Source organism: Dendrobates tinctorius, unplaced genomic scaffold (assembly GCF_039654945.1).
Source record: "Dendrobates tinctorius isolate UK_male_01 unplaced genomic scaffold, ASM3965494v1 ptg000170l, whole genome shotgun sequence".
In the NCBI taxonomy this organism is placed as follows: domain Eukaryota; kingdom Metazoa; phylum Chordata; class Amphibia; order Anura; family Dendrobatidae; genus Dendrobates; species Dendrobates tinctorius.
In genome coordinates this window covers 1,717,383-1,730,909 of record NW_027361837.1, presented here as the reverse complement: position 1 = coordinate 1,730,909, position 13,527 = coordinate 1,717,383, and the positions used below count along the sequence as shown (strand labels likewise).

At 46.0% G+C, this 13,527-nt stretch overlaps 1 protein-coding gene across 2 annotated transcripts in view; it reads left to right on the top strand.

Moving 5' to 3' along the window:
* The window catches only part of DUS2 (dihydrouridine synthase 2), a 291,549-nt gene that overhangs the window by 30,824 nt on the left and 247,198 nt on the right, over nt 1-13,527 (top strand). For both annotated transcript variants that reach the window (XM_073550793.1, XM_073550792.1), the window contains exon 3: nt 3,719-3,764. In XM_073550793.1, coding sequence (XP_073406894.1) covers nt 3,719-3,764 — 46 coding nt within the window. The remainder of the gene's footprint in view (nt 1-3,718; nt 3,765-13,527) is intronic.

Sequence of the window (13,527 nt, the reverse complement as noted above, 5' to 3'; positions counted from 1 at the left end):
TCCACCCCGTCCGTCTCCTTCTGGAAGCACTTCTGATCCTGCAGCTTCCTGTTAAACAAGAATTAATGCTTATAGGGTTATGTGTACAAAAAATGTGAACATCACAAAAAAGAAAAAAAAATATTTACCTCAGTTCGCTGACGATGTGAGGGGGCGCTCCCAGAAGACATGTTTACTGAGACTGGCTGTGTGGCTGGTTGGGCCTGGCTGGGTCACTGGACTCCCGCTGGCTTGCTTGCTGGGACATGATTGCGTGAAGCCCTACTTGGCAGGTTTATATAGCTTTCCTAATTGGGGGCTGGCTAATTGGTTCCTAAATAATAATCGGAGCATGCTCAGTTAAAAAGAAAAAAAAACCGTAATCAGTCGCTGGATTCCCTCATTTGATGGATCCGGCACCCATAGGCTACCATTCGAGCAAACGACGGACGGCAACGGATCCATCGCTGTCCGATTTTTCGACTTACACATAAAACGTTACTTTGTCCATCTCCGGCCGCCGGACAAACAATTTTCGATGAATCCGGTGAACAACAGATGAAACGTGAGGCCATCAGTCGTAATCCGTCGATAATACAAGTCGATGAGAAAAAAACACATCCGGCAGCATCAGTCGCCGGATCTGCTTTTTTTCAAAATTTGATGGATTGCGACTGATGGCAAAAAACTGATGAGTGAAAGGGACCTAATGGATAGGTATCTTATTGACACATCTCTATTACTCAGCTGGGCTTGATGTAACCTTACAAAACAAAGGTGACATTATCCCCTTATTACTCCATATTCCACCGCTAGAAGGCAGTGGGAATAGAGAGGCTAAGTGCTCGAATTGGCGCATCTTACAGATGCGCCATTTCTGGGGTGGCTGGGGGCAGATGATTGTAGCTGGGGGGGGGGGGGGGGGGGGCAATAACCATGGTCCCCTTCTAGGCTATGAATATCTGCCCCAGTCGTTGGCTTTCCCTCTCTGGGACACAAAATTGCGCGGGAGCCCACGCCATTTTTTTTTTTTTTTTCTTCTAAATTAAACCTATTGTCCTTCAATAAACATCGGCCTTGGTATTATATATCTATCTAGAGCTATTTAAAGATCTATCTATACAGGGTGGGCCATTTATATGGATACACCTGGGCAGGCTGACTTCAAAATAGCCGCCATAGTCACCACCCATCTTGAAAAGTTTCCCCCTCCCATATATTAATGTGCCACAAACAGGAAGTTGATATCACCAACCATTCCCATTTTATTTAGGCGTATCCATATACAGTATTTTTCGCTTTATAAGACGGTCCGGATTATAAGACGCACCCCAAATTTTGAGGAGAAAAATAGGAAAAAAAACTTTTTTTAATAATATGGTGGTGCATCTTATAAACCATGCGTCTTATTACTTACCGGGGGGTGGTGATGGAGGAGGCTGGAGTGGAACATTGCTGCTGGGATGAGGGGGTGTTTTGATGTGCCGCTGCCGGTGTCTGATACTGCCGCCGCCCTCTGTCCCCTGATGCTTGCTGCCCCGGCGCTGTCTCTAAGTGCTTGCCACCACCGCCGCGCTCTCCCCCGGTGCCTGCCACCACCGCTGTGCTCTGTCCCCCAGTGCTTGCCGCCGCGGTGCTCTGTCCCTGGTGCTTGCCACCTCTGCCGCGCTCTGTCCCCCGGTGGTTGCCGCCACCGCCGCGCTCTGTCCCGTTCAGCGTGGGGGGGGTCTCTGCCGCTCCATGCCTGCTTTCGTGTGGATTTCTTCTTGGAAAATGGCCGCCGCGCATGCGCAGATGGAGATCTCGGCACTGAAATCTCGGGATATGCTGCTGCACAAGGGTTAATGCTGGCCCAAGAAGATGCTCCATACATATCTTCCATATACTGCTGCACAAGGGTTAATGCTGCCCCATAAATACCCCCCTTATGCTGCTCCACAAGGGTTAATGCTGCCCCATAAATACCCCCCATATGCTGCTCCACAAGGGTTAATGCTGCCCCATAAGATGCTTCATATATACCCCTTATTTGCTGCTGCTGCAGTAAAAAACAAAATGACATACTCACCTCTCCATCCCTGGGGGCCAGGTGTCGGTGTCCTGAGCCCCTGGCAGTGGCGATATTCACCTGTCCCTGTTCCATTGCCATCCACCGCTCTGTCTCCTGGCTCTCTGTGGCGACAGCAGATGACGCGCACTGACTACGTCATCGCGCCCTCTGCCGACACAGCGGTGCACGGCTTGGAACGGGGACAGGTGAATATCACTCTGCCCCGTCATACTCGCCCCTCCTAGCGAAAGGTCTTCTCTGCAGCGGCAACCCCTGCTTCTCCCTCTGCTTCCTGCATTCAGCTGGTCATGTGGTACCGCTCATTAAATATGTGCATATTCATGAGTTAAATGAGCGGTACCACGTGACCCCTGAATGCAGGAAGCAGACGGCAGAGGGCGACGCAGAGGCTGCAGAGAAGTGCCAGGAGAGGTGAGTATGATCTCTGACCCACCCACCCCCGGTATATGACTCGCGTATAAGCTGAGAGGGGGACTTTCAGCCCCAAAAAATGGGCTGAAAATCTCGGCTTATACGCGAGTATATACGGTAAATGGCCCACCCTGTAGATCTATCTGTAGATCTATCTGGGTGTGTAATGGAGTATGCAAAATAAGAGGTTGGACAAAGAAATGACATCAACTTTTTTTTTTAAATAGATCTTTATTTAGCTTACAAAAACGCATACAAATCCGCATGAAAAAACGCATCAAATCCACACGGATTTTTACCTGCGTTTTCTGCCGAGAGATGCAGATTCTGTGCAGAAAATTCTGCAGGCAAACCTGCAGCATGTGCACATAGCCTAAGAGTAGTGATTTGTTTGAGATCTGATGATGCATGAATTTTTGGTTAAATAGATTGTTACATGTTTGTCATTTTTAGTGTTTTTGTTTATTTTCCTCCCTCTTTATGCTTTTAAAACAAAATCCAATATTTTCTGACTGAAAATTTTAAGTAAAAATAAATTGCTTGCCATGTCCCTGCATTTTCAAATGCTTACTTCCATTATGGTATTGAGAAGATAAAAAGGCTGCACACATTGTTAAATTTAAGGGAACTTCCATTAACACTATAGCAGCTTATCAGAATGGTCTATTGCTGGCCTCCAAGTCATAGTCTGGACACTCGTAAAGTCCTTCGCTGGGATGTACAACGTCTGCATATGTTCATGTTTACATTATGTTCTTATATTTTTACCGTTTTATAATCTATTTGTGCGCTTTCTTGCTTATTTAAAAATGAATAGGAGTGGGGCTACACAGAGACTTTGGCCATGACACCTGCATGCGACCAAAGTTAATTAGGTGTCACTAGTACATTACAGCGTAATACAAGTGACTAGGGTCACGTTCCAACACTGAGGGTACTGTGAGCTCGACAAGCCGTCACAAAAATTCTGATATGGTTGGACTTTTTGTGACTTGCTTGTTGTGGTCAGAGTATCCTTTTGGTCGCAATCCGACTCCATTCATTTGCGTTGCGCTGCAGTGTATCAGCAACACTTAGCGAATTTTGGTCGTACGTCAGGCGTCACTGCTAAAATAGCTGAGTAGCCCCAGCCTAAATTAAGTATAATAAAGAATATGTATGTATATGGTATGAGCTATGGAATATATAAAAAAAGATTATTATGTGGCCTGATATTATGCGCATATGTGTAATAGACAATAATCTGATTCCTTTTAGGAACTAGTGGATATAAAGATGTTACAGTGTAAGCGAGTTGTAAATGGTAAGATGATTTTATGTTCACTGAGCATGTTTGTACAAAGAGTAACCACTTATTAGGTTTCAACCACGTTATACCATTTATCGCCATGCTTTTATGGGCTGATAGGATGTTGATCTAAGTAATATTACTTGCCACGGGGTTACCGGAACTGAGCAGAGCCAGAAGAACGCAGCATCTGATGGCTCCTACTATGCTGAGAAGCAGCACTTCTCCAGTGTATTAAAGGTTTTTATTTCTTCCAGCAGAACAGGGGTTAATCGGCCTTATTGGAATACTCTTACATTTAGCTGTGGTCGGTTAGCCACTCCTCCCTATAAAATCTGTGCTCGATTACCAAGTCATCGTCAGAGTTCTCAGTAGCTTCATGATCTTGGAGTGGAAGAAGTTGATGTTGTGAAGGAGAGCTGGAGGAGTTTACTAGTGACTGTTGCCTGATTTGTACGCTTGAAAATTCCTTATCCTTCCCTGTTTTACTTTCTTCCCCCTCCCTGGACACCCTGGTGGATTTCTCTGTTATATGTGAGTGTATATTTTGTGTGTATGGCGTTTTCAGTTTGCACCTTGCCTTTGTTACCCTGTCTGTCAAGTTGGTGTATTGCAGTACACAGTAGTGCCTCTCTTCCCCGGGTGGGAGAAGGGCACAGAGAAGGGCTGATCTAGGAGATAAGGCAAGGGTGGAGGCTCCTGCATCTTTGCCATCTGAAGTATCCCGGGATATAGGGCAAGCTAGGGCGCCCCTAGTTTCAGGGTCAAGAAAGGTGCCCCCTGGTCCTAGGTCATTCGTCGGTTGAATTGTGACACTGTTTTTGCCATTAAAGGTGATGTTTGGACAGAGACAACCTGCTGATCTTCTGGGGCATTGCAACTTCTGTGATCACTAAAGCGTTCTGGAATGCAAAAGATGTTCCATATTTTATTTTCTATCACAGCTTTCTATTCTGGCAAGAGTTTTATAGTGACCTTACACTCAACAATGTCACATGCTTGTTCACATTGGAATGCTGAGCAATGCTGTACTAACCTGATCAGTGTGTACAGAACTGCCTCTAAGATGGGGGGATGCATGACAATGCATAATTGTATATGATGTCCTGCACGCGTCATCGCACACACATTATATACACTCTCTGCAGCACATGTATATATGCTACACTGCTGCATGAACAGTCCACACAGTCCTGCCATATACACATTTCCTGCTCTGCTACATGCCCATGTATACACACATATCTGATACAAGCACATTTACATACTGTGTCTGCTACATGCCCATTTATACACACACACAGCTTTGCTACATGCACATTTTGTATACACACAAACATCTCTGCCACACAATATGTATTACCACATCTTATAGTTCCTTCCAGGCATGTGACTGATCATATAACCTGAAAGGTTCTGAATCTGGTCAGGTGTAAGGTCCTTCAGCTGCATGTGGCGTGCAGCCTCTGTGCAGGTTCCTGTAACTTCCTCTCCTGCCCTGGAGCGATCACATAGATTAGTGTGGGGCAGGAGCAGAGAGAGAAGTTCTGTCTGTAATCATGAAGAATGAGGAGTCTATAAGATGTGCACACTTGTTAGTAAATGTGTTCCCCCTTCAATATTAACAACAATATAATAATAATAATCTTTAATTGAAGGGGTTGTCATGCACTATCGTATTGATGCCTATGATTAGGATAGGTCATCAATATTCGATCAATGGGGATGTGACATCCATCACCCCCACGATTAGCTATTCCTGCTGCCTACCAGATGCAGTCAGTTGTGGAGGTGAACAGCAAATCTTCATCATCAGTATAGTGGCCACAGCAGGGTTCGACTAGAGGTGGATGTGCAGTACTGTACAACTTCGCAACTGACAACATTCGACTGCTGGTGGCACCAGGGAGTAGCTGATTGGAGGGGGTGTTGGGTATCACACTCCCACTGATCTTATATTGATGACCTATCCAAGGTTGAGCCATCAATATAAAAGTACTGAACAGCCCCTTTAATAGATATACAGTGGATGCGGAAAGTATTCAGACCCCTTTAAATTTTTCGCTCTTTGTTTCATTGCATCCATTTGGTAAATTCAAAAACGTTTTTTTTTTCTCATTAATGTGCACTCTGTACCCCATCTTGACTGAAAAAAAACAAACAAATGTAGACATTTTTGCAAATTTGTTAAAAAAAGAAAAACTGAAATAATACATGGTCATAAATATTCAGACCCTTGGCTCAGTATTGAGTAGAAGCACCCTTTTGAGCAAGTACAGCCATGAGTCTTCTTGGGAATGATGCAACAAGTTTTTCACACCTGGATTTGGGGATCCCCTGCCATTCTTCCATGCAGATTCTCTCCAGTTCCGTCAGATTGGATGGTGAACGTTGGTGGACATCCATTTTCAGGTCTCTCCGGAGATGCTCAATTGGGTTTAGGCCAGGGCTCTGGTTGAGCCAGTCAAGAATGGTCACAGAGTTGTTTTGAAGCCACTCCTTTGTTATTTTAGCTGTGTGCTTAGTGTCATTGTCTTGTTGGAAGGTGAACCTTCGGCCAAGTCTGAGGTCCAGAGCACTCTGGAAGAGGTTTTCATCGAGGATATCTCTGTACTTGGCCGCAGTCATGTTTCCTTCAATTGCAACCAGTCGTCCTGTCCATGCAGCTGAAAAACACCCCCATAGCATGATGCTGCCACCACCATGTTTCACTGTTTTGATTGTATTGGGCAGGTGATGAGCAGTGCCTGGTTTTCTCCACACATACCTCTTAAAATTATTACCAAAAAGTTCTATGTTCATCTCATCAGACCAGAGAATCGTATTTCTCGTAGTCTGGGAGTCCTTCATGTGTTTTTATTAGCAAACTATATGCGAGCTTTAATGTGTCTGGCACTGAGGAGAAGCTTCCGTTGAGCCACTGCCATAAAGGCCCAACTGGTGGAGGGCTGCAGTGATAGTTGACTTTGTGGAACTTTCTCCCATCTCCCTGCTGCATCTGTGGAGCTCAGCCACAGTGATCTTGGGGTTCTTTACCTCTCTCCCCACGATTGCTCAGTTTGACTGGATGGCCAGGTCTAAGAAGTCTTCTGGTGGTCTCAAACGTCTTTCATTTAAGGATTATAGAGGCCACTGTGCTCTTAAGAACCTTGAGTACTGCAGAATTTCTTTGGTAACTTTGGCCAGATCTGTGCCTTGCCACAATTCTTTTTCTGAACTCCTTGGCCAGTTCATTTGTCCTCATGATTCTCATTTGGTTTGACATGCACTGTGAGGTCTTTTATAGACAGGTGTGTGCCTTTACAAATCAAGTCCTAACAGTTTAATTAAACACAGCTGGACTCCAATGAAAGAGTCCAACCATCTCAAGGAGAATCACAAGGAAATGGACAGCATGTGACTTAAATATGAGTGTCTGAGCAAAGGGTCTGAATACTTATGACCATGTGATAGTTCAGTTTTTCTTTCTTTAATAAATTTGCAAACATTTCTACCTTTTTGTTTTTTTTTCAGTCTAAATACCATCAAAGTGCAAGACAGGTTCTGAAGAGCCAGCTCAATAGGAAGAATAAAATCCACGCCATCAATACATATGCCTTGCCAGTTATTAGATGACTGCTGCATGGGATGTACCATCGACAGATAATGGAGGTGGCTAATATCGAGAAATCCTACCAATGGCTGGAGAAAGCTAGACTCTGAGACAGCACAGAGGCACTAATCCTAGCGGCACAAGAGCAAGCACTAAGTACCATATCCATAGAAGCAGGAATCTACCATACAAGACAAGACCCAAGGTGCAGACTATGCAAAGAAACCTCTGAATCCGTCCAACACATAATGTCAGGATGCAAAATGCAAGCAGGAACAGCGTATACTGAATGCCACAACCAAGTACCGGGAATTGTATACAGGAACATCTGTGCAGCATATGGGCTAAGTCCCCCTTAGTCCAGGTGGAAGACCCCAGAGAAAGTGGAGGAGAATGAAAGGGCTAAAATCCTGTGAAACTTCAAGATCCAGACGGATAAGCAGGTGTTGGCTAACTAACCAGACATTGCGATAGTAGACAAGCATCAGAAGACAGCAATGATAATAGATGTGGCAGTGCCAAGTGACAGCAACATCAGAAAGAGAAGGAATTTGAGAAGCTGGAGAAATAAGAGGGTCTCAAAGCAGAACTGGAGAAGATGTGGAAGGTGAAGGCAACAGTGATTCCAGTGGTGATAGGATCACTTGGAGTAGTGACCCTCAAGTTGGAAAAATGGCTTCAACAACTCCCAGGAGCAACATCTGAGCTCTCTGTCAAGAAAAGCGCAATACTCGGAACAACTAAGATCCTGCGCAGAACCCTCAAACATATATATTCATTGTCACGATCCCTAGAGTGGACATTCTGGGCCGTGATACCAACCCACCCTGAGCTAGCTGACCTAGTGAGGCCACTCCCTATACAGGGAGTGTCAGGAGCAGGCCCAGGTGGGTAAAGTACCACGACTGCTGGTACCAGGAGCACGACTTGTAGGAGACGGAGGAGGCTATGGGAACCGTGAGGACGGACAAGAGACACCGAGGAACGGAGGCTGAGGAGACAGGACTGGATCCGAGACCACCAGAGCCAAGGAGAGGGCAGATCTGGAATCAGATCAGAGCCAAGTATGCTCTTGAAGGCACACGAGAAACAGGAGTTAGCAAAGCGTGTACTGGGAAGCACACGAGGGTCAGGAGCGCGCCCTGGGTAGCGCGCTGGGATCAGGAATGAACGGAGCGCGCCCTGGGTAGCGCGCTGGGATCAGGAATGAGCGGAGAGCGCGCTGGGATCAGGGATGAGCGGAGCGCGCCCTGGGTAGCGCGCTGGGATCAGGGATGAGCGGAGCGCGCCCTGGGTAGCGCGCTGGGATCAGGGGTGAGCGGAGCGCGCCCTGGGTAGCGTGCTGGGATCAGGAGTGAGCGGGGGGCGCCCTGGGTAGCGCGCTGGGATCAGGAGTGAGCGGGGGGCGCCCTGGGTAGCGCGCTGGGATCAGGAGTGAGCGGGGGGCGCCCTGGGTAGCGCGCTGGGATCAGGAGTGAGCGGGGCACGCCCTGGGTAGCGCCCTGGGATCAGGAGTGAGCGGGGCGCGCCCTGGGATCAGGAGTGAGCGGGGCGCGCCCTGGGATCAGGAGTGAGCGGGGCGCGCCCTGGGATCAGGAGTGAGCGGGGCGCGCCCTGGGATCAGGAGTGAGCGGGGCGCGCCCTGGGATCAGGAGTGAGCGGGGCGCGCCCTGGGATCAGGAGTGAGCGGGGCGCGCCCTGGGATCAGGAGTGAGCGGGGCGCGCCCTGGGAAGCGCGCTGGGAGATCAGGAGTGAGCGGAGCTCGCGCGCGCTGGGACCTGAATAATAGAAGACCACCTGTACTGGAAGCTAGACTGGCCCCAGAACAGACACTAGCGAAATAATCAGGTGCCTCCTCTAGCTGGAAGCGGCCTGATATACTTGGTGCTGCCGCAACGCAAGGAGGTTGTTTCTGAGTCAGGCTGCATAAAGAGCTAAGGAAGTGCGCGGCTTAAATTACCTTACGCGCGTGCGCAAAGGACAGGATCCCTGACGCGCCCGAAAAGCAGGAGGCAGAGGAGACGCCAGGAGGGTCCCGGTCAGCGGCACGTCGGGGAGTGAGGAGAGTGTCCCGGGACCAGGGGGCAGGAGCCGTTATATATATATATATATATATATATATATATATATATATATATATATATATATATATATATATATATATATATTTATTAGTGTACACATTTGGTATTGCCGCGTTTGGTGAAAGCCGTAAAAAAATAAATAAATAAAGCATCGGTTTTTACCTTGTTTTTTTTATCATACCGCCGAAAAGTGGAATAAAACGTGATCAAAAAGACTAATGAAAATAAAAATGGTGTTGCTGAAAGTCATCTTGTCCCGCAAAGAGTCAAGCTGTCATACAGCTCCATAATAAAAAAAGAAAGTTATAGCCCTCGGAATAAAACGATGCAAAAATAATTACTTTTTTTTCTATAAAAGCTTTTGTGTAAAAGGGCCTAAACCTTAATAAAGGATATACCATATTTTTCGGATTATAAGACGCACTTTTTTTCCCCAAAAATTTTGGGGGAAAATGGGGATGCATCTTATAATGCAGATACACCTAGGTGGCCGCGGTGAAGCCGGGTCCCAGATGTGCTGCTGGAGGAGGCAAGAGTGTAGATTTGCCGCAGGCTGGGAGAAGGAGGTGTTTCAGTGTGCACTGCTGCGGGTATTCGGTGGTGCGGGGGGGGGGGGGGGGGCTCTACTGACATTTTGTGAATGGCCAGAGACCCGCACTTACATGGTTTACTGTGTGGTGGACTCCGGGAAAATGGCTGCCGGGGCAGATGTATATCTCAGCACCAAGATCTCGGAAGATGAGATCTCCGCACTGAAAGAAGAAATCGTGGGACACATTTTGGTGCCTTTTTTATTTTACCTATTTCCCTATGTGAAAATGTAAAATCTGGGGCTAAAATTAAATTTGGGTGGTAAAAACATAATTATTGTCTTCATTGCCCAATGGTATAAAATGATGTGACCCACCTGTGGTGTCAATATGATCACTGCACCCCTAGATGAATTCATTGAGAGGTGTAGTTTGTAAAATGGGGCATCTTATGGGGGGTTCTGCTGTTCTGACACCTCAGGGTCATGGCAACCTCAAACCAGTCTAGCAAAAGGTGAATTCCATTATGGCGTTTCTTCCCTTCTGATCTTTGCACTGTACCTCAAAAGTAGTTTTCCACCACATAAGGGGTATGGGCGTATTAAGGAGAAATTGCACAACAAATTTTGGGGTCCGTTTTCTCCTGCTATCGTTGTGAAATTAAAAAAATTGGGGCTAAAATAACATTTTTGTGGAAAAAACGTTTGTTTTTTTTAAATGTTTTTTTTTTTTATTTTCACTGCTGTACGTTATAAAACTCTGTGAAGCACTTGTGGGTTCAAGGTGCTCACCACACATCATTACATTACATTAATTGAGGGGTCTAGCTACCAAAATGCTGTCACTTGTTTTTTTTTTCACTGTTTAGGCACATCAGGGGCTTTCGAAACGAGACATGACACGGACAGATCACTCCATCAATGTCTGTGTTCCAAAACGTCACTCATTCTTTTCTGAGCCCTGCTGTGAACCTAAACAGTCTTTTACCCCCACATATGGGGTATTTGGTATTTATGTACTCGGTATACATTGCACAACAAATTGTATGATGCAATTTCTACTGTTCCTCTTGTGAAAATGCAAAATATGGGGCTAAAATGCATTTTTGTGGGGGAAAATGTGATTTATTTATTTTAATTTTCACAGCTAAAATATATAAATTTCTGCGAAGCAACTTGGGGGTTCAAGGTGCTCACCACACATCTAGTTAAGTTCCCTGAAGGATCTAGTTTCCAAAATGGTGTTACTTGTGGGCGGTTTCCACTGTTTAGGCACATCAGGGGCTCTCTCACTTGACATGTTGTCCTCTAATTATTCCAGATAATTTTGCATTCATAAAGTCAAATGGCGCTCCTTCACTTCAGAGCCTTGCTGTGTGCCCAAACAGAACTTTTCCCCCACATATTGGGTATCAGCATGCTTAGGCTAGTTTCACATTTGCGCCTTTTTGCACAGCGTTTTGTGTGCACTTGAAACGCAATGAAAAAATGCTTGCAAACGCATGTAAAGGCAGCTTTTTTTTTTTACGCATCAGCGTGCGCATGACAAAAAAACGCAGCGTTTGTATGTGATTTCATGCGTTTTTGCATGCGTTTGCGTTTATTCGCATGTGTTGTCTAGGTGTCAAATTTCACAGGAGAAAAATCCTTGAAAAATTCTTGAAACAGACTCCACCAATGGGACACCAGTAGGCGTGTCATGGGAATTCTTTATATAGACCCTGTTTACAGCTGAATTCTTCAGATTTGCTTGCTTTTTCTTTTGTGAACATGGATCTGCGTTGGAAGAGTTTTCACTTTAACTTGGATTTGGACATCGCGCTGGCTCAGGATTTTGCATTTACTTGCCAGCAACAAAGGAAGAGAGAGAGACAGTGAAGATGGCAGCGGGGGCGTTTGTGGATACATCCGATTATTGAACTCCGTGAGAGCCGTGGAGCGTACCACACCCTCTACAGCGAGCTCCAGGGAAACCTGGCTAAATTTACTGACTATACCCGGATGTCCCAAGAAAGCTTCATGGATTTGCTTGATCGTGTTCAATAAGCCATCCGGAGACAGGACACACAGCTCCGTCGTGTGATTCCTCCTGAGGCACGGCTCCTGGTCACATTACAGTACGTAATATTTAAAAACCAATGCCTGCATAATTGTTTTTGTTCTGCCATGTATTAAACAAAAGCCTGCTGAATTATTGTTATGCCAGGTACTAATACTTTTTTATGTTATTGTTTTAAAAAACCCTAGATCTAAATATTAATTTTTATTCTTTCTCTGTTTCGCAGATTCCTGGCTACTGGAGAGACCCTTATCTTCACTCCACTTCCAGTACCGGATTGGAGTATCCACCTTGTCAGGAATAGCTGCGGACACCTGCCGGGCTTTGTGGGACATTCTCTGTCCAGAATTTATGCCCCTGCCCACCGCGGAAAAGTGGATGGAAATCGCTGAAAAATTCTGGACAGTCTGCATTTTCCCAACTGTTTGGGAGCGGTGGATGGGAAACACATCTGGAAAATAAAACCCAAAAGAACTGGATCTGAGTACTTTAACTATAAAAAGTACTTTTCTACAGTACTCATGGCCATTGCGGATGCAGACTGAATGACTCACAGGATTTTAAGAACTCTGACATGGGCCGTAGGTTGTATGGCAACCATTTTAATTTCCCCATACCGTGGCCTCTTCCCCACACTGAAGGTCTTCCACAGCCATTTGTAATGGTTGGGGATGAGGCATTTCAAATGTGCCAAAACCTGCTGAAACCCTACTCCAGTCGGGACTTGGACCACACCAAAAAATCTTTATTTACAGACTGACCAGGGCCCAAAGAACTGTAGAGTGTGCTTTTGGTATTCTTGTCTTCAGATGGCGCATTCTCGGCACAGCCATTAATCTAAAGCTGGAAACAGTGGATGAGGTGGTGAAGGAGTGTGTGTTCTTCATAATTTTGTTATAATAATATTTATTTTTATATAGCGCTAACATATTCCGCAGCGCTTTACAGTTTGCACACATCATCATCACTGTCCCCGATGGGGCTCACAATCTAAATTCCCTATCAGTATGTCTTTGGAGTGTGGGAGGAAACCGGAGTGCCCGGAGGAAACCCACGCAAACACGGGGAGAACATACAAACTCCTTGCAGATGTTGTCCTTGGTGGGATTCGAACCCAGGACCCCAGCCCTTATGGCTAAAGAGCACCCTAACTTTGAACTCGAAGAACCAGTTGCAAACAGATTGCCTAAATTCACTCAGCACCCTCTCAGATCATCAGTTGAAGTTGGCCAAATGAGGGACCAATTTGCGGCCTACTTTATATCTGATGTAAGACTGTCAGGAACACCGCACTGCACTTGCTAACTGAGCCAGTGCGAGTGTCCTGAGTAAGACAACCTGTGCTCAGAGATACCTGTGGAGCGGGCAGCAGCAGAGAAGATTCGTGCTTCAGACCCACAGGACCTGAAGCATGTGACTGCTGGGGGTGTGGCCTAAGCTCCCGAGAGCATAGACCGGGAAATAAACCAGATCTGGCCGGGGTCAAAGCACGAGAGAGCACGATAATGATATA